Source organism: Excalfactoria chinensis, chromosome 28, assembly GCF_039878825.1.
Source record: "Excalfactoria chinensis isolate bCotChi1 chromosome 28, bCotChi1.hap2, whole genome shotgun sequence".
Lineage (NCBI taxonomy): Eukaryota > Metazoa > Chordata > Aves > Galliformes > Phasianidae > Excalfactoria > Excalfactoria chinensis.
The window spans coordinates 193,473-217,083 of NC_092852.1; the positions used below are offsets into that span (position 1 = coordinate 193,473).

General features: G+C 54.0%; 1 protein-coding gene across 2 annotated transcripts in view; it reads right to left on the reverse strand.

The window, feature by feature from the left end:
* Nucleotides 1-21,762, reverse strand: part of VDR (vitamin D receptor) — a 29,711-nt gene extending 7,949 nt beyond the window's left edge. Inside the window, exons 1-4 of one of the 2 annotated variants that reach the window (XM_072358027.1) lie at nt 21,737-21,762; nt 7,142-7,213; nt 5,828-5,978; nt 843-973 (exon numbers count right to left, since the gene is read on the reverse strand). In XM_072358027.1, coding sequence (XP_072214128.1) covers nt 843-973; nt 5,828-5,978; nt 7,142-7,205 — 346 coding nt within the window. In that variant the 5' untranslated portion in view covers nt 7,206-7,213; nt 21,737-21,762. Of the gene's footprint in view, nt 1-842; nt 974-5,827; nt 5,979-7,141; nt 7,214-17,019; nt 17,074-21,736 lie in introns of those variants that run through there. The other variant, XM_072358028.1, reaches the window with a different exon arrangement.
* Nucleotides 21,763-23,611: the final 1,849 nt, after the last annotated feature.

Sequence of the window (23,611 nt, forward strand, 5' to 3'; positions counted from 1 at the left end):
GCGCCCCGTGCCATCAGGCGCTGTTTGTTCTCCTGCTCAGCACATAAAGAAACCGTCACCACTTCCATTTTCCAAGCCAGCTCCAAATTTTCAAGTCCATCAATCATAGGACAGGCTGCCCTGTTTGCAGTCTCCTAGCAGAGGGCTGTTATTTTGGTTTCAACACTACGTGAACTCCTGAAGACTCGGGGCGTAGAAGGCAGGCGCGTGTAGGAGGAAATGTGCCAAGCAGCTTTTTATTTTTAAAAGCTGCTTATCTATAAATATAGTTGAAGAAAATAAATATTTGGACAAACATTAGCCTGTTTGGATTGGGTTAAAAAGTACTTTGCTTCCCCCTTGCTATTTGTTTAAGTCTCTGCGGTGCACGTGGCGGGATGGATGGACCCAAGCTGCGAGAGCAAGGGCCTGAAATAAAGTTACTGCAGAGCAAGAGGGGGAACGACTGGATGTGAATGCAGCTCCCATCCCACAGCAGAGGCTCCCCAGCTCTCCCTGCCACATGCTGGGGGAGGACGATGACTTTGCATGGAGAGGACGTGAATGGGCTCCATCCATGAGTTAATCAGCAACAGCCCCGGATGTGCTCACCGTGTGGCTGCCCCCGACTGCCAGCAAAGCCAGCGTGCCTGCATGGCAGACAGCAACACAGCTCATTAATGCCTCAATCATTAAATGAGCTCAGCGCAATCATTACCCACGCTGTCCCCTGCCCTTTGCATCCTCTTGGAATCCTTGCTTTAGAGCTTTGAGCGCAGAGGCGTTTTAATTGAGAAGGAGAAAAAAGGGCACGGGGGCACGAGGCTGAACCCTCGTTCCACACACACACACGGTATACTCACACTCCTTCATCATCCCAATGTCCACGCAGCGTTTCAGCCTGCAGGCCTGGCAGTGCCGCCGGTTATCCTTGGTGATTTTGCAGTCCCCGCTGAACGGACATGTGAACATGGCTTTCCTCTTCATGCTTCTCCTATAGAGGGGAAAAAAAAACCCACCCTGGGTCACACGGTGCTGTTTTCAATGCATGAGGGCTGCTCTGAGCAGTAAGAAGGGGAGATGCAGCTCTTCCCAACTCTCCGGACTGCTGGGACACATCGGGAGTGACCGACCTGACACCCAACAGCTCAGCTTGGAAAGGCTCAACTTGGAAGGCCACAGCTGTCTGTGTGCACATTTGGGTTTGGTCTCCCAGGTCTGGGCAGCACGGAAAAGGTGCCCTCTCAAAAGGAGGTGGGTTTAACAGCACTGAAACAGCTTGCTGATTCCACATTGTTTTGGAGCCCAACAGGAGGAGGTTGGACTGTAGAGAAATGTCCATCAGCGACAAAGAAAACAGAGGACTGAGCAGCATGTGCTAAAGCAGCATTATTAAACATTTACCAGCCTTTAAAGCCTGGCTTTGCTAGAATAACTGGCTGGAGTGCATGCTTGCATGTGCACAACAAAAACCTCACTGCAGGACACGAGAGAAAGAGCACATAACATAATAACCTCTTTTTCCACCCAAACCACACCGTGCCACGTTAATCCACTGCTACAATCAGGACTGTAAACCTTCCAAGTACAAAGGGTCAAAGCCACAGCTCCCAGCTATGAGCTCCTTTCTGTGTGATATCCACTAATGACACACTGCAGGCACAGCTGAGTTTGCCCATTAAGGGTGGTTTCGGCGATGCCACATCTTTGCTTGGGAGAAAGTGACTCAAGGATCTTCCAACGGTGAGCAAAGCTTATCTTCATGTGCTCGTTTTAAATGAGTTTGAATGGAGGTAAACCAAACCCCAGGGCTGGAAATCAAAGCGAAGGTGCTCAGGAGGGCAAACACAGCAGAAAAGCAGATGGGAAGAGACACAGCTGGGGTACAACAGTGAGAAACCAAACACAACTGCATATGAAATCAGAGCCCCCAGACGAAGGTCTGCAAAAAGGAGCAATAATAAAATCCTCTTGCAATGCCAAGTGAACAGGGAGCAGTCCTGAGCTCTGCGGGCACAGGACAGGGATCTCCAGCCCAAGAACAGAGTCTGGTTGTGCCTATAGGGTATAAATATAAACTGTTCCTGGGCTGCAGACCCGAGCGGCACGCAGTGTGCAATTAGAGGCTGCTTTCAAAACAGAGATGTAAACAGCGAGCTTTTACTCTCCTCTCATAGGTGAATAAATGCATCTGGGGATCATCATTTCAGCTGGACATTGGGATACCTTGCAGCCCCAAAAAGCCCCATGGGTTTCCTTCCATCCCCAGGGAGTGGCGTTGAAGATGGGGAAGCAGAACTGCCCCTGCAGCAGCAGTAGCAGAATCAGCTTTGCAGTGATGCCATTTGCAGGTGGATGCATCAATGCAGGAGAAGCAGAGCCTCATCTGCAGCCCTAAACCTGCATTCTGCCCTGCAGCTGGGTCCTGCTTTTATCACTTTTCTCTGGGTTTGCCCCTTTCACTAAAACCAATGGGACCCTCATGGTCCAAGGAATGAGGACAAATGCTGCCCAGCCTGGGGGCAAAGCAGGATTTGGAACCAAACACCCCACAAATACAAATCTTTGTATTTTGGGTATCTGGAGCAGCGCCTTCTGCCCCACAACCCAGGGCAAGGCTGGGGAAGGCACAAACAAGAGGAACACGAGGCCCTGGGGCAGGGAAAGCTGTGCTGTGTGCAAGCCAACATTATGGTTTTGGTATGAAAATTGCAGCTTATTTGAACCCAGGGCGGTGGGGCACAATGGAGGGTTTCTGAGCAGCTCTTCCCTGCCTCAGGGGTCGGCGGCCCCGCAGCTCCCAGCCTTGCATCAGCAGAGAGAGCACAGCTGTCTGGCTCCGGTGTATTTTTGTACAGCCCCACAAGTGGCCATTTCAAGGCTCATTTACAGCCCTGTCCCAGGCAGGCTGCTGGATGGTAAAAATAACATTCCTCTCCCTGCATAGAGCCGGCCCGTGGGCAGCAGTAAACAAGGTCTCAGCCCAGGGTGGGGGACGAAGGAAGGTTGCAGTGAGTTTGGGATCACCTGAATCACCCCAAGCTCTTCCCATGTTGTGGTGGGGAAACGGGGAGAGAATTTCCACCAGCGTTCCCAAAACAACGGCTCAGTGCCTGCAGGAGGGATGGAGGGCTGCAAAGCATGGCAATGGGACACCCAACCCATGGGGATGGGCAGAGCCCATTCATCTTTGTATGAATAAAAGCTTACAGAGCCCACACGATGCTGCAGTTCCCATAAGCAGCCCTACTCAAAACCAAACCCCTCTGCCGCCTTCCCAGCTCCACATTTCAGTCTCCAGCCCTGTAAGCACGGCTGGGATGAGGGATCCATTTTGGCACTGCTTTTACCCATGAAACAGGGTGAAGCCATCACTCTTTGGGGTTGGATAATTCTTATTTCTTCCTCGTTGCACCTACACAGCCCCCAGGGAAGCCCAGCATCCAGTCAATGCTTTGGTCCTTTGGCACCATTCACATTTTCTCCCCCAAATCCTCCTTTGCTTCTGGGAGCTATCAGGCACCCCTCACCCCAACCTCTTTAGAGACCCCTTGGAACATTCTTGTTGGGACTTTAGGATGAGCCCTCGGGGCAAGCTGAGGAGTAAGGCTGCTGTGCCTGGTTTCTGCTGCTCACTTTCTACCACTTAAATCACCATTTTGGCACCATTCTCACCTTGGCCACGTGCACATCTCATGCTGAATACACAACGCGACTCCCCAAGGTCTGGGATCACTCCTGGACTCTGCATTACCTGGATTTTAGCCTCCCTTCCCCCATATATAGAGTCATAAAGGTTGGAAAAGACCACTAAGATCCCCTAGTCCGACCATCCAGCCATCACCACCGCGCCATCAACTCAACACCAAGCAGCAGGATCACAGGTTGTCCCCCTTCCAGGCAACAGGCACAGGAGGACAACGCAGCAGGACGGAGGTTTCAAGCTGAACAACTCGTGGCCCCGGGGATTTGTTTCAAAAGAAAAGAGCAATTCATCTCCCACTTCCATGTAGGACAGGACAGAGACCCATCGGGGAGGATTACGGGAGCAGGAGACGCGGTGATGCAGACAGGATGGGTGGGGAGCTGTTGGGTTTTGAAATACCCATTGCCATTCCAAGCAGCTCTGCTATTAAAGCCCGGTGTCATTGTGCTGGAACTTCAGAACGAAGCAGAGAAACCGTGGGTGCTTCAGCCAAGTTGCAGCAGAATAAATCACTCTGGCTTCGATGCGTTTTAAGAGCCCCAGAGCAAACAGCAGAAGCTCAATAAAAGGCTACTGTTGCCGTTGGCATCATTAATGAACAGTGGACTTTGAAGCAAGTGACAAAAGGTTGCCTCATGCCTGTTTGTGCTGCAGGTTACGGACACGTTCGAGCACCCAGAGGTGCCAGTAAATTCCTAACGCCTTTTTATAGAGCCATTAAAGGCTGATTTCATGCTGGGGAATCATCCACATAAATATGACCCCAAGCAGATGGGACCAACTGGGAAGCCCTTCGCTGCAGGTTTCGCCACTGCAGCCTGATATTCCCTCCCCCTTTTTGCTCCTTCCAAGCTCAATTCTGACTTCCAAGGCAGGTTAACAACCACCATGGATTGGTATCTGTGAGGTGGTTCATCCAAAACCCACCCAGGGAGCACAAAACCCATCAGCACAAAGTGTTACAAAGGGATGCATGGATTTCCTGGGTGAGTTTTAGGGGGTTCCAGCTTCCCCCATAGCATTGCTGGGGTGTTTGCAGGCAGAAAGCACCTGGATATTGCAGAGGCAATGAGAATGACTCAATTCACTGGTTCAAATGAGCTTGTAAACAAGCCTGGTTGGGCAAGAAAGAACACACCGTGACCCAGCATAGGGACAGCGTGCCTGGAAAGCAAGGTGAAGGAAAAGTAGAGCCTTAAATTGAAAATAAAGGCCTTATATGGGGCATGAAGGGCTGGCTCCAGATGAGTGCTTTTCACACCATTAAAATGTCTGCTCAGAAATACAGTGTGGTAATAGAGATGGGGAAGCAGCAGAGTGTAAGGGAGGGCTCACAGTGTTAGCAGCTGCATTGCAGCCAGTTAAGGACCAGCCCCATTCACCCCATAGCCACGGAGGGGACAGGGAAGGCTGGTGCCACCAAACCAGAGCGTGAAGGGCAGCACATGGAAGTGGAGTTACTCATTGAGCAGCAGTAATAGAGGAAAATGTCGTTGCTCAGGTTGGCCAGGCTGCAAGAGTGTGGTATGTGAAAACCTTCATCTAGCCCCAAAATTCCTGCAAGGGGAGGAGTTACGACTTTGCTGTGCAGACCTGTGCCCTGGTTGCTACAACAGCCCTGATGTGCTCTGGTGTCTGCAGCCTGCTGCCTCCATCTCCTTGCAGCTCACAGTGCTTGAGCAAGGCTCTCCCCTGCCAGTCCCACGCCAGGCGTTATCTCTCCTGGTCTCTCTTAGTCATTCTCTCACCTGGTGCAAGTGACCTCAACTCCCACATGAATGGTTTGACACCAGTGGGGTGAGTGAGCCACTAAAACACCCACCAGCTTCCAGCTCACCAGGCCCTGGGATGGTTTTGCCTTCGTTGGGAGCAGCTGGAGACTAAGAGACACTCACCTGACGGCTGAAAAAAGCCTCAAGTCAGCTGCAAACAGAAACTTACAGCTGCTTTAAACTCCCCAGGGAACAAAGCTGGGGGTGGAGGGCAGCTTAGTTCTGGAAGAAGCTTATTCCCAACTCCAGTGGGTGGCCGGGCTGCCCCATCTCTCAACTCAAAGCAAAGCCCTGCAGGGCTGCACCCTGAGCGCCAGCAGCTCTCTGGCTGTGGGCTGGGAATCCTTCTCCTCCCCGAAGCTCAGCTCACCTGAAGAAGCCCTTGCAGCCCTCGCAGGTCATGGCGTTGAAGTGGAAGCCGGTGGCTCTGTCCCCACAGACCCCACAGATTCGGGGCACGTTGCGGTCGAACTCACCGGCCGGGTCGGGGAGGGATGTGCTGGCAGCCATGGTCTCCATCTCTGGAAGGGGAGAGGAAAGCAGCGTTGCTGTGCAGCTGTCACAGCATCACGGAAAGCAAATCAGATGCAAATAAAGGATTCTGTATTTGTTTGGGGTTTTTTTGTTTTGTTTTGCTCGCATTCAGCTTGACAAGAAGCGGCCTACAGCCGGTTCACAGCACACGTGTATGGAGGACAGGGCAGACCCCCCCCTACAGCTGGTTCACAGCACACGTGTATGGAGGACAGGGCAGACCCCCCAGCAGAACATGCTCAGGTTTATTTGCAGCACTTCAGCAATAAGACTCCAACAGCCCCACTCCAAACCCCCATCTTTCCTCCCTCACTCCTCAGCAAACAAAATGAGCCTTAAAAGAACCTCAAATTCACCCAAACCAGAGATGCAAAACAGCAGGAAAAAGGTCACAGCCGGAGCAGAATTACCCCCATGCTCAGGCAGGAAGCAGCAGCAGCACTTCCACCAGCTCCCGTAACTCAAGACAAATCCCAAACACAGATTGAATGAGCATTGTTCCTAAAGTCCTCAAAGGCACCGATGGAAGGAAGGAAGGAAATGGGGCTCCCAGCACAGAGCACGTGGAGCTGGAAGGAATACTGCAGCAATGGGCTATTTTACTGCAGCTATTTTCCTGGCTGCTTCTTTTCTCCCTTTCCCCCCCACTTTTTTCCTTTCCATTTCCCCTCCTTCTATTTTATCTTCTATTCCTTTAAAGGCCACTCATTGCTTTCTCGAGAGGCACCGCAAACAGTTGCCGGCTCTTTGGTTCCACGCTGCTTTCTTGAGCCTCTCAGCTGATGCTGGGGATTTCCTGTGCAAAACACCATCAGAAAACCAAGTCTGGAACAAAAGCGAGTTATAAAAAAAAAAAAACCCAAAACAAACTGAGAACTGAGAGCACAGCTCTGCAATTTAAGCCACGGTTTGGGTGTACCCAACTGCTATGGCTTGATCCCAAGGCAGCCTGGGCTCTTCTCAGCCCCCCTTTGAGGTCATGGGGCACCTGGAATCCAGAGCTGCTCCAGGAGCTCTCAGTTCTTGGTTCCACACCTGCTTTAATGGGAACTCAGCACAAACAACACCCTGAGAGCCTTTAGATCTAATCTGCTAAGCTTGGAGAGAGAGAAACACAAGGAGAATCCTGCATAGGGGGGTCAGTGGTTACCTGCATCTGGGAGGTACGCCATGCCCTGCTGGTGCGAGACCCAGGAGCTGCAGAGCTCAGACATGGAGACACCTGCAAGGAAGCACAGCGTGCAATGAGACGGCCCCAAGGGAGAGCACCCACCCCACCCCACAGCCCCCTCTGCACCCCACGGGGCCCCACAGAGCCAGGAGGTGTCACAGCTCTGCATGCAGACACGTTGCTAAGGGAGCGGGGAGCGCAGCGCAAGGGCACAGGGAGGAAAGGATACAGCAGGAGATGCACAACACGCACGGTTCACCACGGTAATATCTCCCTATAAATCTCAGCCCCTCCATTCCACCTGTCAGGCGTTCAGCGCCGTGAGACCCGACGGCGGCGTGGGATGGCATAAAGCAGAGCTGAATGGCTGCTATTAACGCAGGGCCTCACACAGCAGAGCACAGATCCTCAAAGTCAATGGGATCACTGCGGCGCTCGGATGGGGGTTTTGCTCCCAGCTCACACATCACTTTGTTCTTTCAGCCTGCAGAGGGGAAGCACCACAACGGCACCGGGCTGACAGCGGGTCGGGACAGAACCAAGAGGAGGTTTTAAGTCTCTTTACCTCCCTGAAGTTCTGCTTTCTTAAAGCAGGGAGGGCGGGTTGGATGGTCCTCATCGCCAGCACAAACTCAGAGCGCAAAGTGATGAAGGCAACCGCAGAACACCACAGCACTGAGGCATCCCTTAATACTTCCCCAGCACTCAGCTCCGCTGCTCACTCTGCCATCCCTTCCCAGGGCTACACGTGTGGATGCTGACACCTCCAGGATGGGGGAAAGAGGCACTGATGGCATAAAGTCACCACCGAAGGGGTCCTCCGAGCCCCTCCTGCTCTCAGTTAAAGGAGAGCACGCAGCAATGAGGTCAGCAGCGCTCATTAGGGAGCAATACGCCCATGCCAGGCAGTTCCCCGTGGGATGCAGCTCCGAGCTGCCATCTCCGGCTTCTTAGGAAACATTACTCAGCCCCATAATGGAAATGACGTCGCCGTGGGGTGGAGCGCACGCAGGAGTTTCCCTCCGCCCCCCCCCGAAAGGTCGTTCATTCATCAAACGGGACATTCAGCCTTCGCCTCCTGGAAGGAGCGAGATGGTTTGTTGTAAAAGCTCTGACTTCTTCCACGCCGGCAGCTCGAAAGGTCAAACTCGTTTTTGCAGCTGCTTACAGTAAAACGACGGCAGGTCCTGCCCCAGCAAAGCCCAGGGGTCGGCCCCAAACGGTTTCACACCCTCCTCCTTCCCGAGGCGCAGCAGGGCAGGAGCCGTCGCGTTTCTGACGCTGCTTTTTGCTGCTCTGTGCGCAGCTCCAAGAGCCGCAAGGAGGGCTGCTCTCAGCGGCAAACCCCCTTAGGATGCAGCTGGGGGAAGAAGCAGCTCACAGCCGAGGTCGGAGCAGGTGGGAAAAGCTGAGCTGCAGGGAGAGGAGCATCAATTGGCCAAGAGCTGCAGCTCCGCGCCAGCCACCTCCTCAGCAATGAGTTATTTGGGACAGTGCTGCAACAGATCCCTGTTTGGGACGGGGCTGGGATGGATCCCACAGACATGGGCAGGGAGGATGTGGCAAGGCTGACCGAGGGCTGCCCGCCCCACCGCTCCCTGTCTCACCCCGGGGCTGAATCATTGCAGTGCTGACGTCTCACCTGCGTGCAACCAAAGCGACGCGGTCCTTCCTCGGCACGGCTCTGTGCTGCACCGAGGTGCGATTTGAGCCCCAGCTGTGCACGGCTGGTGACTGAGGGAGCAGCAGGAAGGCTGAGGGGGGATCGGGGAGCTGAAGGCTGAAGCGGGGAGCAGAACATCTGCACAAACAGGAGATCAGTGCTCTGCAAATACAACCCAGCTCAAAGGAAACTGCGTGAAGGCACAGATCAGAGCTGGGACCTCTGCTGGGGGCGCACCCGAGTGCAGGAGCTACCTGTTCTACCGCGAAACACACACAGCATCTGCTCCTCTTCCTCCTCCTTAAAAGCAAAGGACCCTCTTTCGGGCTCGGTGTTATCAGAGCTACTTCTGAGCCCCCTCAGTAACAACTTGGGCTCTGATAGGCAGCGTTTTGCTGAAGTATTTTCTCATGCTTTGTCACTTTCCTTTCTCTCCTGCCAACTGGTCGTTGCAAAACCCAGACTCACGGCTCCTCCAGATTTGGCAGAGGGGGGAAAAAGGCTCCGGAGAAGGATTGCTCCCACTGACAGCCTGAGTCATCTGCACAGCAGCAGATTTCCTTCCCAGCGTCACGACGCTGAAACGCTTGCAGCACGTTTCTGCATCAGCTGCAAAGCAAAGGGCCAAAGCACAAACCCCACCGAGGGACACAGCTCAGCAGCCGTGGCTTCAGCTGCCCCGCACTCAGTCACTGCACAGAGCCAGAAATAAACTTAATGCAAAACCCCGGGATAGAAAAACCTTTACAGTTATGGTCTGTGGCTTCGCATGCATGCAAAACACAGCTGAAGGCAGCAGCCCTGAACTTGGGGGAAAACAAGATTGCAATGGCTGGGGTGCCAATGGGAGCCTATGGGCCGTATGTAGTGGGGTCGGAGCCCTCACATCTTGCACTGAACACATTTACATCTAAAAGAGAGAGCAGGAATTTGTCCAGCCAAGAGCACAGAGGTGAAGAACTTCCCTCCGTGCTGAGGAGGCTGGGACTTGGAGGGGAGCAAAGATGCTTCGGGAATAGCTGAGCCCTCCCCATAGAGCAGGGGGGGATATCTCAGCTCAGAGGGTTTCGAGTCTGAAGCGTTTGGAGACCGACATCCTTAAACGACTCCAAGATGCAGAAAATAAACCACGGCGATGCCACGAAAGCATTTGTCAAGTTCTCGGTATCTTTGTTTTGCATTGTTGGGTTCATTTCTTTGCCAAGGAAAACAAAAGCTTTCCCCCATTCAGGCTGGAAGGAGCAGGATTGCTGCTGAAACCTCCATAAATCCTCAGCCCAGCGCTGCTCTGAGCGCTGCTGAAGGCTTTGCTGAGCCTTGGAGAGACCCATTCACTCTCAGGGACGCTTCACTATTTTCCTGGCTCTCACGCTCAATTAACACCTCTGTAACACGTCAAAACAAAGCGATGCTCCCTGAGCCTCTCCAGAGCCTCTGGCAACGCACTTGCATCCCAAGGAGCTTTTCCAGTACAAATCAGCCTATTCAAAGCATCCAGTCGCAGCACGCAGGCAACCCCTTTCTATTAAAGAGACAATTAAATCATTTCCTTCTGTAGCTCCAGGGAACCCCGTTGCTCCGCTGCTTTCCAGGAGATTTATTAGGCAGCTGAATGACAGAAGACGAAGCGCAGCCTCCACGTGGATGCGGCCCCACGTACAGCACACGGGTGGATGCATTGACACCTCCTACCCACAGAGACCAACACCATCCTTCCCAGCTCTTTAGGGAGGGATGGTTGCTTCCCCAAGGGGTGAGAGGAGCCCAAGATGAGCATCGTGGTGCAAAACAAACCCTCAGCAACTTGCCCAGCCACAGACAAGCTCTTTTGCCACATTAGCCAAGTATCTTTATGGGATCTCCCATCGCAATTAGGCAACAAATCCTTACAAGCACAGGTAAAAGCAGAAGGTATTTCTAAGCACTGTTCCCCCTGATGGGGAGGAATGAAGTAAACAGATTGCCAGATTACTGCTGGGGCACCACATCAGGAATACCTCCAACCTGAGTCCTGGCTGAGCTGTCATTGCAGCCACAGGAAATCAGCACACACCACAGCAATCCTGCTGGAAATCCAGAGGGCACCACCAGCAGCGGTTGGATCGTTTTAACATGGGGTTTCTGTGAGCACCACAGCCTTCCTCCAGCCTTCCTTAAGCAAAGAGCTGAGCAGAGCTTTGCACTTGGCAAAGCCAGCGGAGTTCCTCTTATTTTCCCCCTCCTCACACCTGTATTATGGCTTTGTGGCACTGTTGGTGGGCGTGAGGGCAGACAGAGGTTTGTTTTGCAGTCCACCTCGCTCAGCTTCTGCCCTCACCCCAACCATGAGCACACAGCTTGCTGCAAGAGCCCACAGACAGAGGCAGCTCCCTGCACCGTCTGCCAGCCTGAATGAGGAAACCTGGCACACCCCTCCATGCCCTCGGCTGCTGATAAGGGTAATGACAGAGGAGCGATGGGTTACAGCATCACCAGAGCGCCCACAGACCCCCCCCGTCCCCACCCCAGGGGTTGGGTGTGAGATGAGCACCTCACAGCTGAGTGCAGCAGCGGGGCACAGGAATGGGATAGAAGCACAGAGGGAAGGATGCAGCAAAGCATCTCCAGACCTGAGGCTCTTCCCCTTCACTTGGAGCCTTCTGTCTGTTCCAGCTGGGTCCTGGTGCCCCCTCCTCAACCACAAGAGAACCACAGGATCAGAGTAAGTCACGTTGGAAGGGTCCCACAAGGATCAGGGCCTTCCATGGAGCACTGAGACCTGAAGATGCTCAGATCCAGGCTGAAGGAGCTGTTGCATTTTAGGGTTTCCTATCTGCTACGTTGATTCACGTAGAGATTCAGAGCCCAGCAGCATTTCTTGGGTAAAGGAAGTCCAAAATCAAACAGGTTTTAGTCAGGAACAGCATCCAGCAAAGCACTGATCTCTCTGGCTTCAAAGAAAACCTGGAGCAGTGATTCAGCATTGCCATCACACTGAGCGGTCCCAAGAGCTTCGCACACATTTAAGCCCTCAGACGCATCGGCTGCCTTTATGAATTTGAGTTTCCTGGGCAGCTTTGGCTCTCAGTCCCCAAACGGGCCAAAAATAGTCCTCCAGTGAATGCTGTTGCCAGCCCTGTGGCTCCCATTTAACACTAAGGTACTGAACACCAATTGCTCTGCAGGGCTCAGCAGCACCAGACCAGGGCCGGCCCCAAATGGAGGGTCCTGCAGCACCGTGGTCCACATTTTGGGGGAAGTTTGGGGGGTTTTTACAAGCTCTCCCTCCACCCAGACTCTGCCATAATGGGGCTGATTCCAGGAATGGGGCAAATTATTCCCATTTCCCTTCGTGGGAAGGGACAGGAGATGAGCACAGGAAAACAGGAGACGCCTTTTCCAGCCCCGTCTGAGTCCTTTTCCTTTCTCAGCACCAAACTTCAGAGAAATCCAGCAGGAAGAACAGCCTGACCTGAGGATGGAGGGGAAGCAAAGGGGGGGGAACAGGACGGGACAGCATTTACAGCAGCTCCAACCAGCACAGGTAGGGAAACAACAAGCAGAGGGAAGGGTAAAAGTCTGCCAACAGACGACGCCAACAGCGGGCACAGATCAAACAGGGCCACGTTGTTCCCAGGAAGAAGAGATCAGCACCTGCCCATCTACCCCCACTGAGGGGCTGTGTGCCATGGGCAGACTGCAGGGCTGCTATGGGGAGGGGGCTCTTCTCAGTCTCCTCTCCTCTGGGCTGAACAAACCAAGGGACCTCAGCTGCTTCTGACACTTTTTGCCCTCCAGACCCTTCCCCATTTTCATATCCCCTCCTTTGGATGCTCTCTGATAGTTTTACATCCTTCCTTACGACCTATAAAACAGCTCAGCACTGATCAGAGCTTGGAGAGCACCGCGGTGGTGAGCTGCAGGATGCCTCACTTCCCCAGCAGAGCTGTGGGAGGATGTTAATCACCAACCGGTGGCAGACCCTGACAGACCAGGATGCTTGGGTGAGAGAAACAACATCAGGTCCGTGCAATGGAAAGCTGGGAGCAAAAGGAATCTGCTCCACGGGTTTGCAGTTTGTTGAAGGAGGGAAGGCAGCTGTGAGGTGGTAAACAGGATTATCTCTGAAATAATTTGGGCTTTTGTAGTGCTGAACTTACAGCACAATGATTTAAGGCTCTGGTACAGCTGCTGCTCTGCACTGCCTAAACCAGCACCTTGCTGGTGTCCCAACCCAGTTACGGTGCATCCAGAACAGAACCAGCTTCCTCCTGATCTCCCAGGAGGAAACCCACAAATTGCTGAGCTCCCCAAAGTCTGCACTGTGCTGCTCCAGCCCTGCCTGCACCCAGACCTTCTTTCTCCTGCACCCAGACCTTCTTTCTCCTGCACCCAGACCTTCTTTCTCCTGCACCCAGACCTTCTTTCTCCTGCACCCAGACCTTCTTTCTCCTGCACCCAGACCTTCTCCTCCTGCACCCAGACCTTCCTTCTCCTGCACCCTGCCTGGCAGTAGCTGTGATGCTGCTTTGTTGGCTTGTCTGAGACAGACGACAAAAAACAGGTCACGTGTTGGAGCTGAAAAACAGGTTGGTTTCACCCCAGGTGCGCCCAGCAGCAGTGCCAGCTCACAGCTCTGAGCACCCAGAGAAGCTGCAGCCCATGTAACACTGCTTAAGGTGGCAGCTTTTGGCCCTGCAAGAGCAGCAGCACCTCCGTGCCCGTGGGCACCCCAACATCTGCAGGACACAGGGATGGTCCCCAGCACTGCAGCTGTTGGGTGAGAGCGAAAGCTTTGCTCCGTGCACGCTTATATCTGCTCCCAAACGCTCTGCGGCGCCTGAAGCGCTCCGCGGAGCGAACACACGCGGCAGGTTCGCACTTCCCCATCAGTCAGGCTGCCGCTACCGACGCCTTCCCGCTGCAACGGCGCTCATCGCACCGCAGAAACCCCATTTCTCATCCTTTTGTGGTTGAGGCCGGAGCGGATCCGGAGGAGCCAAGCAGGACCTCCCGGCTCTGAAGTCAGAGGGAGGCGGTGCGAGAGCGGCAGTTCGCAGGAAGGATTCAGCCCCGTCCAACTTCCCTTCTGACTCAGCGCAGCCCACAAACTGCTCTGCCCAGATTCGGTGGAAGAGCCCAATCCCAGCCTTGCAGCGGGCTGAGCAGCGCACCGGGACCCGCAAGGAGCAGCAACGGGAAGAGCCCCCGCTCGGGAATGACGGCCAGCATCACCCCGGCGCTAAGAATTCATGAGGTCAGGGGAAAAAAGGGACAAAGTTCAGCATACAGGCGGTCCTGCTGCATGATTTTACTCCCCTGGGTCTCCTGTGACAGCACAGGCTGTGGAAGCAGCTCACGCTCAGCCTGAGCTCCAGCTGGGGAGGTTCTGCTCAGCAGCCACGGAACGAAGCCGTGCGAGGGAAGCTGCTCAAAGGCATCAGAACAAACTCAGCGGAGCTCTGAAGGCACCTCGGGCTGTGAGTGCTGCAGTGCCACGGCGCTTTGTTTGCTTTCCATACCCACTTAACGAGCAAACGTGCCTGCAGGCACAGCCCCCGTCCAAGCACAGCCTCCCTCCAAGCAGCCCCAGCAACGTACCCCCATCCTTCCATAGGGCTTCACCTCTGCTGGGCACTGCTGGAGCTCCCAGGTGGGAAGAGCTGTCAGAGCACAAAGTGCTGCAGCAGCAGGGCAGGAATGCATCCAGAAATGCACCCACACAGCTGCACCACACTGTGTGGCATCGAGGTACTGCGACCCCGACCCACTCAGGTGCTGTCAGCAGTGCCTGCCTCTCCCACCCCTTTGCCTTTCAACTCTGACAGGCAGGAGAAGCAGAGCAGTGCTGTTTTCTTGTCCCACGTTCCCGTTCTTATCTCCAGGAGCGATTTCTCCAAGCTCATGTTTTCCAATGGAAACTCTGCCTTCAAGCAGCGTCAGTGCGATCTCCGTGCTGATATCACTGCACCGCAGTAACACCGCAGCACTGCAGGGCACAGCGAGGACAGGGCTGAGGGAACACTGCGTGCCAAGGAAAGCACAGCAGCACTTACTGCCACCCCAGCAGCATCACCTGAACCTTCCAAGCTCCCGGGTCACCCATTTCCCCCTTGATCCACACTGACTGCGTGCTTCATCCACGCCTTCATTTCCCAATCGCTGTTTCCACAGCACGAGCAGACAAGGAATCCTGGCTCTCACAGCACAAGAATCCAGGAAGGACGGACAGACAGACAGACAGGAGCTGTCCCTGCATGCGGGGAATGCAGCAAAGGGCTCTTCCCCCATTTCTAAAGGTATGCAAACAGGTTCTGGGGAAGAACACAAATGGCCACCCTGATCCAAAAGTCACATGAAGAATATGTGACACCCCCAGAGACTCTGGAGGAAACTGAGCGTGGGGAGCACGTTTAACGTGAAGCTCGCCAGGTATTTTTGCTGTTGTTGAGTTGTTTTGGTTTGGGTTTTTTTCCCTGCCAGAAGCAAAACATCAGCAAACAAATGGGCAGAGAAATAACATCTGCTGAAGGCTGCACTCGGATCTGTGAGATCAAAGGAAGAGAAATGGAGCCTTCACCTCCTGGCACAGAGCAAAGGATCTGCTCTGGGGGGCTCAGGGCAGGGAGGGCCCCCATTTCAGGGCAGTGGGTGCAGCAGTGGAGGACGCAAGGAAAGCAGGTCAGGTGTTACAACACAGCCATAGCTCCAACTGCTCGAAACAAACACACAAAGCTGGGAATCAATCAAAGGCTCGAGGAGAGCAGCTCCTCTTTGCCGAGTGCCAACTCTGAGCTCTGCAAGAAGAGTCCAGAACTCAAAGGTCTCAGCATTCACAAAATCATAATGCACGGAGCAGAGATAGAGCCCTCAGAGGCTGCCGACCCACTCCGGTGGCCTTTGAAATAATAAACTCATTTATTAAGATCCCAGTAGATAGAGGACAACATCTGAAGCCGCTCCCAGGAGAGGAGAGCTCGCAGCTTTGGCCAGCTCCTGTTGCAACGGTAGGAGCTCAATGCAGGGTGCCTACAATCCCCAGCCATGCTCGTGCACCCACCCTGTGGCAAGCAAAACCCTTTTGTACAACCCTTTGCATTGGCTTGCCTGGCTCTGCTGTGATCACAGACTTCCCACCCAGCTGCATTTTAAGACATTTATTTTACCAGGACAAGGAAGGAGCGATGCAGAAACAACCAGATTTGGAGAAGCTGAGCGATGGGAGCTGATCTGAATGGGATTAATCACCTCAATCAGCTCCTCAGAAACATAAGCCTCGACCAGCCCTCCTTGCAAGGCACAGACCTCCAGGCCTCCTCCATGGTGTAAAACGGATCCAGAGTCACCACTGAGCACATTACCCATGAACATGACCTTGCAGCAGACAGTACGGGCCGCCCCAAGCCTTACTGCTGCCTTAATGTGTCATCTCCCCAAATAACAACACAACCAAAACCTTCACTGGTCACAGCAGCCTTAGGTAAGGTGGGACCTGGAGTCAGGGCAGCCCTGGGCTGAAAATACACAGCTGGTGCATCTCGGTGGGATATTCCTATTTATGAGAGCAGAAAAGTGACCCACATCACCCCCAAGGCCATCCCTGCAGCCAGGACTATTTACATGGGTAGGATAGAAGCTGAAAATGATCATCTCCAGGGCGAAACCTTCCAGTCCTCCCCATCCCTTCAGGACAGATCTCTGCCCTGCACACACCCCGAGAGCCACAGAACCATCCAGGTTGGAAAAGAACACTAAGATCAACCACCCATCAACCCATCATCTGGGGCTCAGCCTGTTGGAGCACCTCAGCAGCTTCACACTCACAGGCTGACCTGAGGGCAGCTGTGATCTATCCAAGCTGGATCCCAGCCTGCACAAGCCCCCCCCCCCCCCCCTTCTCTCTATCCAACCCAACAAACCCCACGCACAGAGTGGCATTTTCTCAGCAGATCTCTATCAGCCACATTGAGGACAATCAGAAACCCATAGGTTCAAGCCAGAAGGGAAGGGAAAGAAATCAGAGCAAGGAGCAAAACCGAGTCAGACAATAGAGGTCCTCTCACCAAAGACAAAGCAAAGTGACCACTGGACATCAGCACGGATGGCTATTCCTCTCTATAGCACAATTGCAACCTACTGCTGCAGATCCTTGAAGGGAGCAGACCCAACACACACACGGAGCTCCTGCAGCTCCCTGGGCTGGGTGGCTCCTTACCTGCAGAAGGAACGTGGCTGCAAAGTGCTGCTCCTGGGGCTCTGCCTCTCCTGCCTGTCCGGGCGAACACGGAGCTGAGCACAGCACGTGACAGCCGTGCCCTGCCCTCCACTGCCAGTTCCTTCTCCAGCAATTTGACTGCTGCTCAAGGAAGTGAGTGGGTGAGCAGGGTGAAAATTGTTCCCCTCTACTCAGAAGAGCAGAATTACCCACAGATTTCTCCTTCCCAGAGACGAGCTGCAATGATCCCATTACCCCACGTATGGCCAATTTCGGTTCACTTCGCCCTCAAGTTAGAATGATCCAAGCAGGTACGTGGGTTATTAGAGCTGGTAAACAGGGTGAGAGCAGAGAGGCCGTGAGACATCATCCCCACACCGCCAGGTATCAGCAGGTTCACATCACCCATGGATGCAGGCATGGAGCAAAGGGCCTCTTGCAGCAGTTCTGGTGCAGATAGAGGGTGTCCTACCTGCAGATAGAATTGCTATTTGAAGAGCAGGCGGCTCAACCAGCCCGCTTTTTGGGTCCTCCCCCATTAAAGCACCACCAGGACAGCACAGGATCATCACAGGACATCAAGACAAGGGAGGCAGCAGCAGGCTTGAAGCCACCCAACAGAAGCACTGCCCACCACTGAGCAGACCTCGGCAGCACTCAAACATCTGAGCACGATGCAGAGATGCTCAGAAAGCCATTTCCTCCCCTTTGAGCACAACTCCAAGAGCCTCACAGCCAGGGGAATGCCCTGCACTCAGATCCCATTGCACAAGGCTGGAGCCACGTACCACAGCTGCTGCTCTATTCCAGATGGAAAAAGCTGCCAAGAGGGGACAGAAGCTCAGCATCCAGAACTACTCAGCACCACCTTCCCATACAGCTTAACCCAGAGCTATGAAACCACAGGGCCATAACATGGCTTGGATTGGAAGGGTCCTCAAAGCCACACAGCAGCCAGCATCCTGCCCACCCTCAGTCCTGAAGGTGAACCAACACACACACACAGAGCTCCAAGCAAGGACACAAGGCGTTCTGCAAAACTAAGCAAGTCTAAATATAGATCCCACTTGTATCTTATCTGCTTTCTGTTAAACGGGCACATGCGTGAGGCTATAAGTGTTTATTCACGAGAAACCTTCCAAGTCAGCACTATCCACGTCCCCACAGCAGGGGAAGGGAGAGGAGCCTTTGCCAGCCTTGATGTGATGCCCCCAAAGCCCCATCCCACGGTGCATGGCTGCACCACAGGGCACAGCCTCAGCTCAGCACCCATCACCCATCTCTCTTCCTGCCCAAACAGGAGGAGGCAGCGGGGTGGAAACACTGATAAAGCAAGAGGTGGCGTTGTGCTGTCGTGTTGCAGCCGTGGGTTGAGAAACCAAAAGGCACCGCACAGGATGGGGGCACAGCACCATGAAAACACATGGACTGCTCAGGAATAAGGACTAGAAGCATCCAGAACAGCTCTATTAACCACCAGCCAGAAGGGTCCATGAATGGAACCCATCAGACTGGAGGCTCTCACAGCATCTGACTGTTGGAGGACCACAGACGGGGTCGGGTCAGCAGCTCCCAGCGTGTGTTCCTGGCAGTGAAGGAACCGCCTTGAGATGCACCGAGAGAAGTTTTCTGGGTATTGTTTTTTTAAATCACTCCTACACCCCGTTTCCAATAATTGGCCGACAAAAGTCACTTCCATGTGCGAGATGGTTGAACCACAGGTGAGAAAGGGGGCTGATTCAGCTCTAAGGGAAGGCACACACACATGCAGGAGCTGCACTGGTTGCTCACCCCACTGCCTCGATGGCGAAGCCGTGCCGAGCTCTCCTGGCCATACAAAACCCCCTCCTTGGTCACAGCATCATTCTCCTTCAGGTCACTGAAGCCCTACATTAAAGCCTATGGAGTCACTGCCTTCCCTTATCTCCCAGACCTTTGCTCCCCTTGTCATTTACACCCCTCGTGCCCTGCTCCAGCACGCACTCCTTTCCCCTCCCAGCCTCATGCCAGTTGCTCTCCCAGCCCTCAGCACAGCAAGGGCTAAGCAGGAGGGGAAGCATTGCTGGCAGACAGGGCCTGCCCTGGGCTCTCACATCTGCATCACACACCCTGCAATGCCCACATTCATTCACCTCCTTCAACCATCACCCGTGGTTGGGTGTTCAATTTGGACAGGTTGTCCTTATAAACAAGACCCGTAGCTACTTTAAACAAGTAATAATAATAATAATAGTATTTTTCCTTGCTGGCTGGTGCTTTGGTGTCCCCTCTGCAATGGGGCACACAACTTCATACAGAGCCCCAATTAAAGGGACGCTGCATTCCCAGCTGTGGGAATGCTCACAGAGGAGCTGCAACATACAAGACTCACCCCGGTCCCCCAAAGCATTCTTTTGGGTCAGAAAACAGCAAAATAAAGGAATAAATCAATCCAGGTCCTGTTTGCCGAGGGCTGCAAGACAAGGAGCAATGGCTTGCAACGACTTCCACCTGCCGTCCAAAGAGGCAGCTTTGCTTCCAGCAGCACAGCGCTGTTACACTGAGATGCTGCTATCCCTCATCCTTGCATCCCCCTCTGATAAGGAAAGGCAGCACCCAGACAGACCCACGTAGAAACTGAGATACAACAGGACGGCCCCTCTGGGCAGCGCCCACCCAACCCAGGGAGGGGCAGCACTCAGTGACAGCCCCCAGCCCTCCATCCCTCCCCACTCTGTGCTGTTTACCACCACTTCTATTCCTCTCCCGGTGATATCTCAGCGTTTCCCCCCTTGCAAAGCCACAGGAAGTCTGGGCTGGACGGGCTCCCTTCAGCTCCGTGGGTTAAACATTATTCTCTAAGGGCTGGAGGTGTGCTGAGGGAAGAGGCGCTTCCCAGAGTTACACATTAAGAGGTCGGATCATCCACTTGTTTTTGCCTTGAGGACAGCAAGATTTGGGGAGGGAACACCGAGGGAGAAGCTAACGAGTTCCTGACTAATGATAAACCCATTTCTGTGCTTTGTGCCTTTGATGCCGGGTGGGAATCTTACACAAGATGTCACACAGACGTCGGCACCCGATGAGAAGCAGAACCCTGATGGGACCCGTCAAACCTCACATGGTTCACCATGCACTCCGGGGGTCAAAACCCATCCAAAAGCAGCCTTAAACGCAACGATCCAAGTGCAAGAAGAGGAGCAGCGACACCTCAACCCCCCCCCCCTCAGCACAGCAGAGGAGGCAGCGGTGGGCTCCTGCCCCGACCGCACGGCCGCCCCGTCCCGACATCGCCGAACGCTGGGAGGAAGATGAGTCAGAGCCCGGCGTGGGAGGCAGCGCACCGAGGGGAGGCTGCTGCCAGAGAGCGGCTTCTGGGGAAATCCTGCTGAGTGCCCCGAGCAGATTCGGGCTCAAAATGGGGTAAAGAAGGGGAAGGAAAAGCTCCGCTCCTCTGTAGTCCCTCCTCCCCCACCCAGGTCCCTTTGGGCGCCTTACAAGGACCAACCCTCTCTTTAGGTCCTTTCAGATGCCCTACAGCAGCACCGACCCCCTGCCCTTCTTCCAGGTGCCCTACAGCAGCAGCAGCTCCTTCCCCCCCCCCCCCCCCCACCTCTCTTTCAGGTGTCCTGGCCCTACTTGCTGTAGGGAAAATCCTTCCTCTCCCTCACATAACCCCCCAGTACTTTGCTTTTCCTTGCACTAGGGTCACAGCTCTCACATCCAACATGGACAGCCCAAAATCACTGGGGAATTACAACCCAGCGCAATTAATGTGCTCAGGATCCCACCTGGCAGAGATGGTCTCCTCACATCCCTCCAAAAAATAACCCAAAACATCAAAAAACCACCCGTTTTGCCCAATTAAACTGAAGGTGCTCTTTAAGGCTGATCATTAATCAGGCTTTGAGCCGAGTCAGAGAGCAGCATGTTGATGTGAAAAAGAGGCTGAAAGCTCTAAAACACCAAACCGGTACCCAGAGAGAAGGGGACATGGGGACAGGAAGGAGGGACTGGAGTGACAACACATAACAGGGACACTGAGAGCAGAGCGACGTGAAGCTGGGGAAGGGGCTTTATGTCAGCATGGGATATAGGAGTGGCTCCATATTCTCCCCCAACAGTGGGGGCTCAGACCCACACTGCTAGTTAAAAGCAACACCCAGAGGGGTGGCTCAAAGGGGCAGGATCCCCCCCAGCCAAATGAACCCCAATGGGGAAGAGGAGAATCCTCAGCATCCCCTTGAAAGAAAGCGGGGTATTGCTCACAGTGAGGAGGTAAAGGGGGCTCACACAGGACCCCAAACTGGGCAGGGGTGCAGTGTTTCAGGGGGACAGAGCACCCCCAAAACAAGAGCGGGGGGGGGGAGGAGGCAACACACAGCCAGTACAGCACCCCCAAACTGTAAGAGCACCATGAGGCGACTCCAAACCGCTGTGACCACAGGGAACAGAAGAGGGTCCCCATGCACACTGAAGTAGTCCCCATGGAAGCCCCCCACCTGCCCCCCAACAGCAACCAGAACTGCGACCTCCTCCCCCACAACCTGACACCGACACACAGCACTTAAAGCCCAGCCCCCTATAGCCCCCTATAGCCCCCTATAGCCCCCTATAGCCCCCTATAGCCCCCTATAGCCCCCTATAGCCCCCTATAGCCCCCTATAGCCCCCTATAGCCCCCTATAGCCCCCTATAGCCCCCTATAGCCCCCTATAGCCCCCTATAGCCCCCATTACCTGCACTCCCAGCGCTGCCACCCCCTCCCTCCCCCCTCCGCCCCGGAGCCGCCTTTTGACGGGAACCGCCGGCTCCGCGTCCCGCCCCCTCCCCCGGCCACGCCCCCTCCCCCGGCCACGCCCATCCTCATCCCACCAATGAAAACGCTGCATCTTCTTGACCACGCCCCCCAAAGGGTGGGGCCACCTAGACTCCGCCTACCGTTACCATATTAGGTGAGCTTTGCTCGAAGCCCCGCCCACTATGGGCGTGGTGTGGGCTGGCGGGAGATTGCACGTGGCTGCCCGGCCCGGGGACCCCAGAAGGCGGTAGCGCTGCATCCCCCCCTTTCAGCCCAGCTTCTTCCCGTGCTGCTCTGTGCCTGAGCCCTGTGGGCTGCCCTGTGCTCTATCAGGGTCTTCTGGGCGGCTGCTGCTGGTTCTGCTTTGAGTTTTTGGAGTTCTGCTGCTTGCCATTTTTGGGGACACAGACACCTTAGAAGGTGCATTGGGGTGCTGCAGTTTTACTTCCCTCCTAGCATCTGCAAGTGCCCAAGCACAGCTCCAAGCACAAGTCGGGACTGTTTGCAGCCCCCAGTCTGCTTGGACTCTCACCCCCATCGTGGCTGGGGCTCCACATCCTGCTCATGAGCTGAGCCTGTGTAAAGCCCTCACATGTTTGGGGGTCAGGAACAGGCAGGTCATCATAAGTACTGATCTCAGCTACCCCAAATCCCCTTTTTGGTGATACAAATCAAACCCAAAGCTCAGGGATTCGGGCTGAGCTCTTTCAGCTCACACTGCAGCCCCAACCCAAACCTCTCAATGTTCTGGGCACCTTAACAGCCCTGCTCTAAAAACCTCCAGATATTTGTCAGCTTCTCCCTTTCCATCCTCCAAAACCTGTCCAGCAACATTTTATAAAGCAACAAGAAAGGCTTCAAGAAAGTCCCTTCATGATGTTCCAGGGTTTACCAAGTGTCCCCTAAACCCAAAATCCCCAGGGAAAATGAACCCAAGTGTGGGCGTCACAGCAGACAGCAATCGCCGCCGTGCAGCTGTGCTCATCGAGTTCAGCAGCTTTAATTTGTGTGGGGAAAAGTGTTTTGCTGAGTGTTTTCAAATTGATTTAATGAGACCAATCGGTGAAAAAGAAGAAAAAATAAATATAAAATCTGGGAAGAAATGAGAGTTCATTAGAAACAATTGGGTTATAGAGAACTTTTTCAGGGAATGAGGAGTGCGCTGTGGCAGAGGAGACAGACGGGGATGGAGATAGGGATGGGGAAAGGGAAATGGATTAGGGATGGAGATAGGGATGGGGAAAGGGAAATGGATTAGGGATGGAGATAGGGATGGGGAAAGGGAAATGGATTAGGGATGGAGATAGGGATGGGGAAAGGGAAATGGATTAGGGATGGAGATAGGGATGGGGAAAGGGAAATGGATTAGGGATGGAGATAGGGATGGGGAAAGGGAAATGGATAGGGATGGAGATAGGGATGGGGAAAGGGAAATGGATAGGGATGGAGATAGGGATGGGGAAAGGGAAATGGATAGGGATGGAGATAGGGATAGGGGTAGAGATAAGGATAGAAATAGGGATGGAGATAGGGATAGGGGTAGAGATAAGGATAGAGATAGGGATGGGCGTGGGGATAGGGATGGGGATGTGTTAGGGATGGTGATACGGGTGGGGACAAGGATTGGTACTGAGATAGAGGTAGAGACAAGGACGGGGGTGGCTCTCGTGCTATTGGGATAGACACCCAGACTGGCCCTGAAGGGAAAATGCCTTTAAAACTGGAACAAAAGGGATTAAACCATGACTCCTGGACCCTAAAATGGCTTCACTGTGTGTAACACCCCTGGCCAGGATCTTGCATTGGAGTTTCT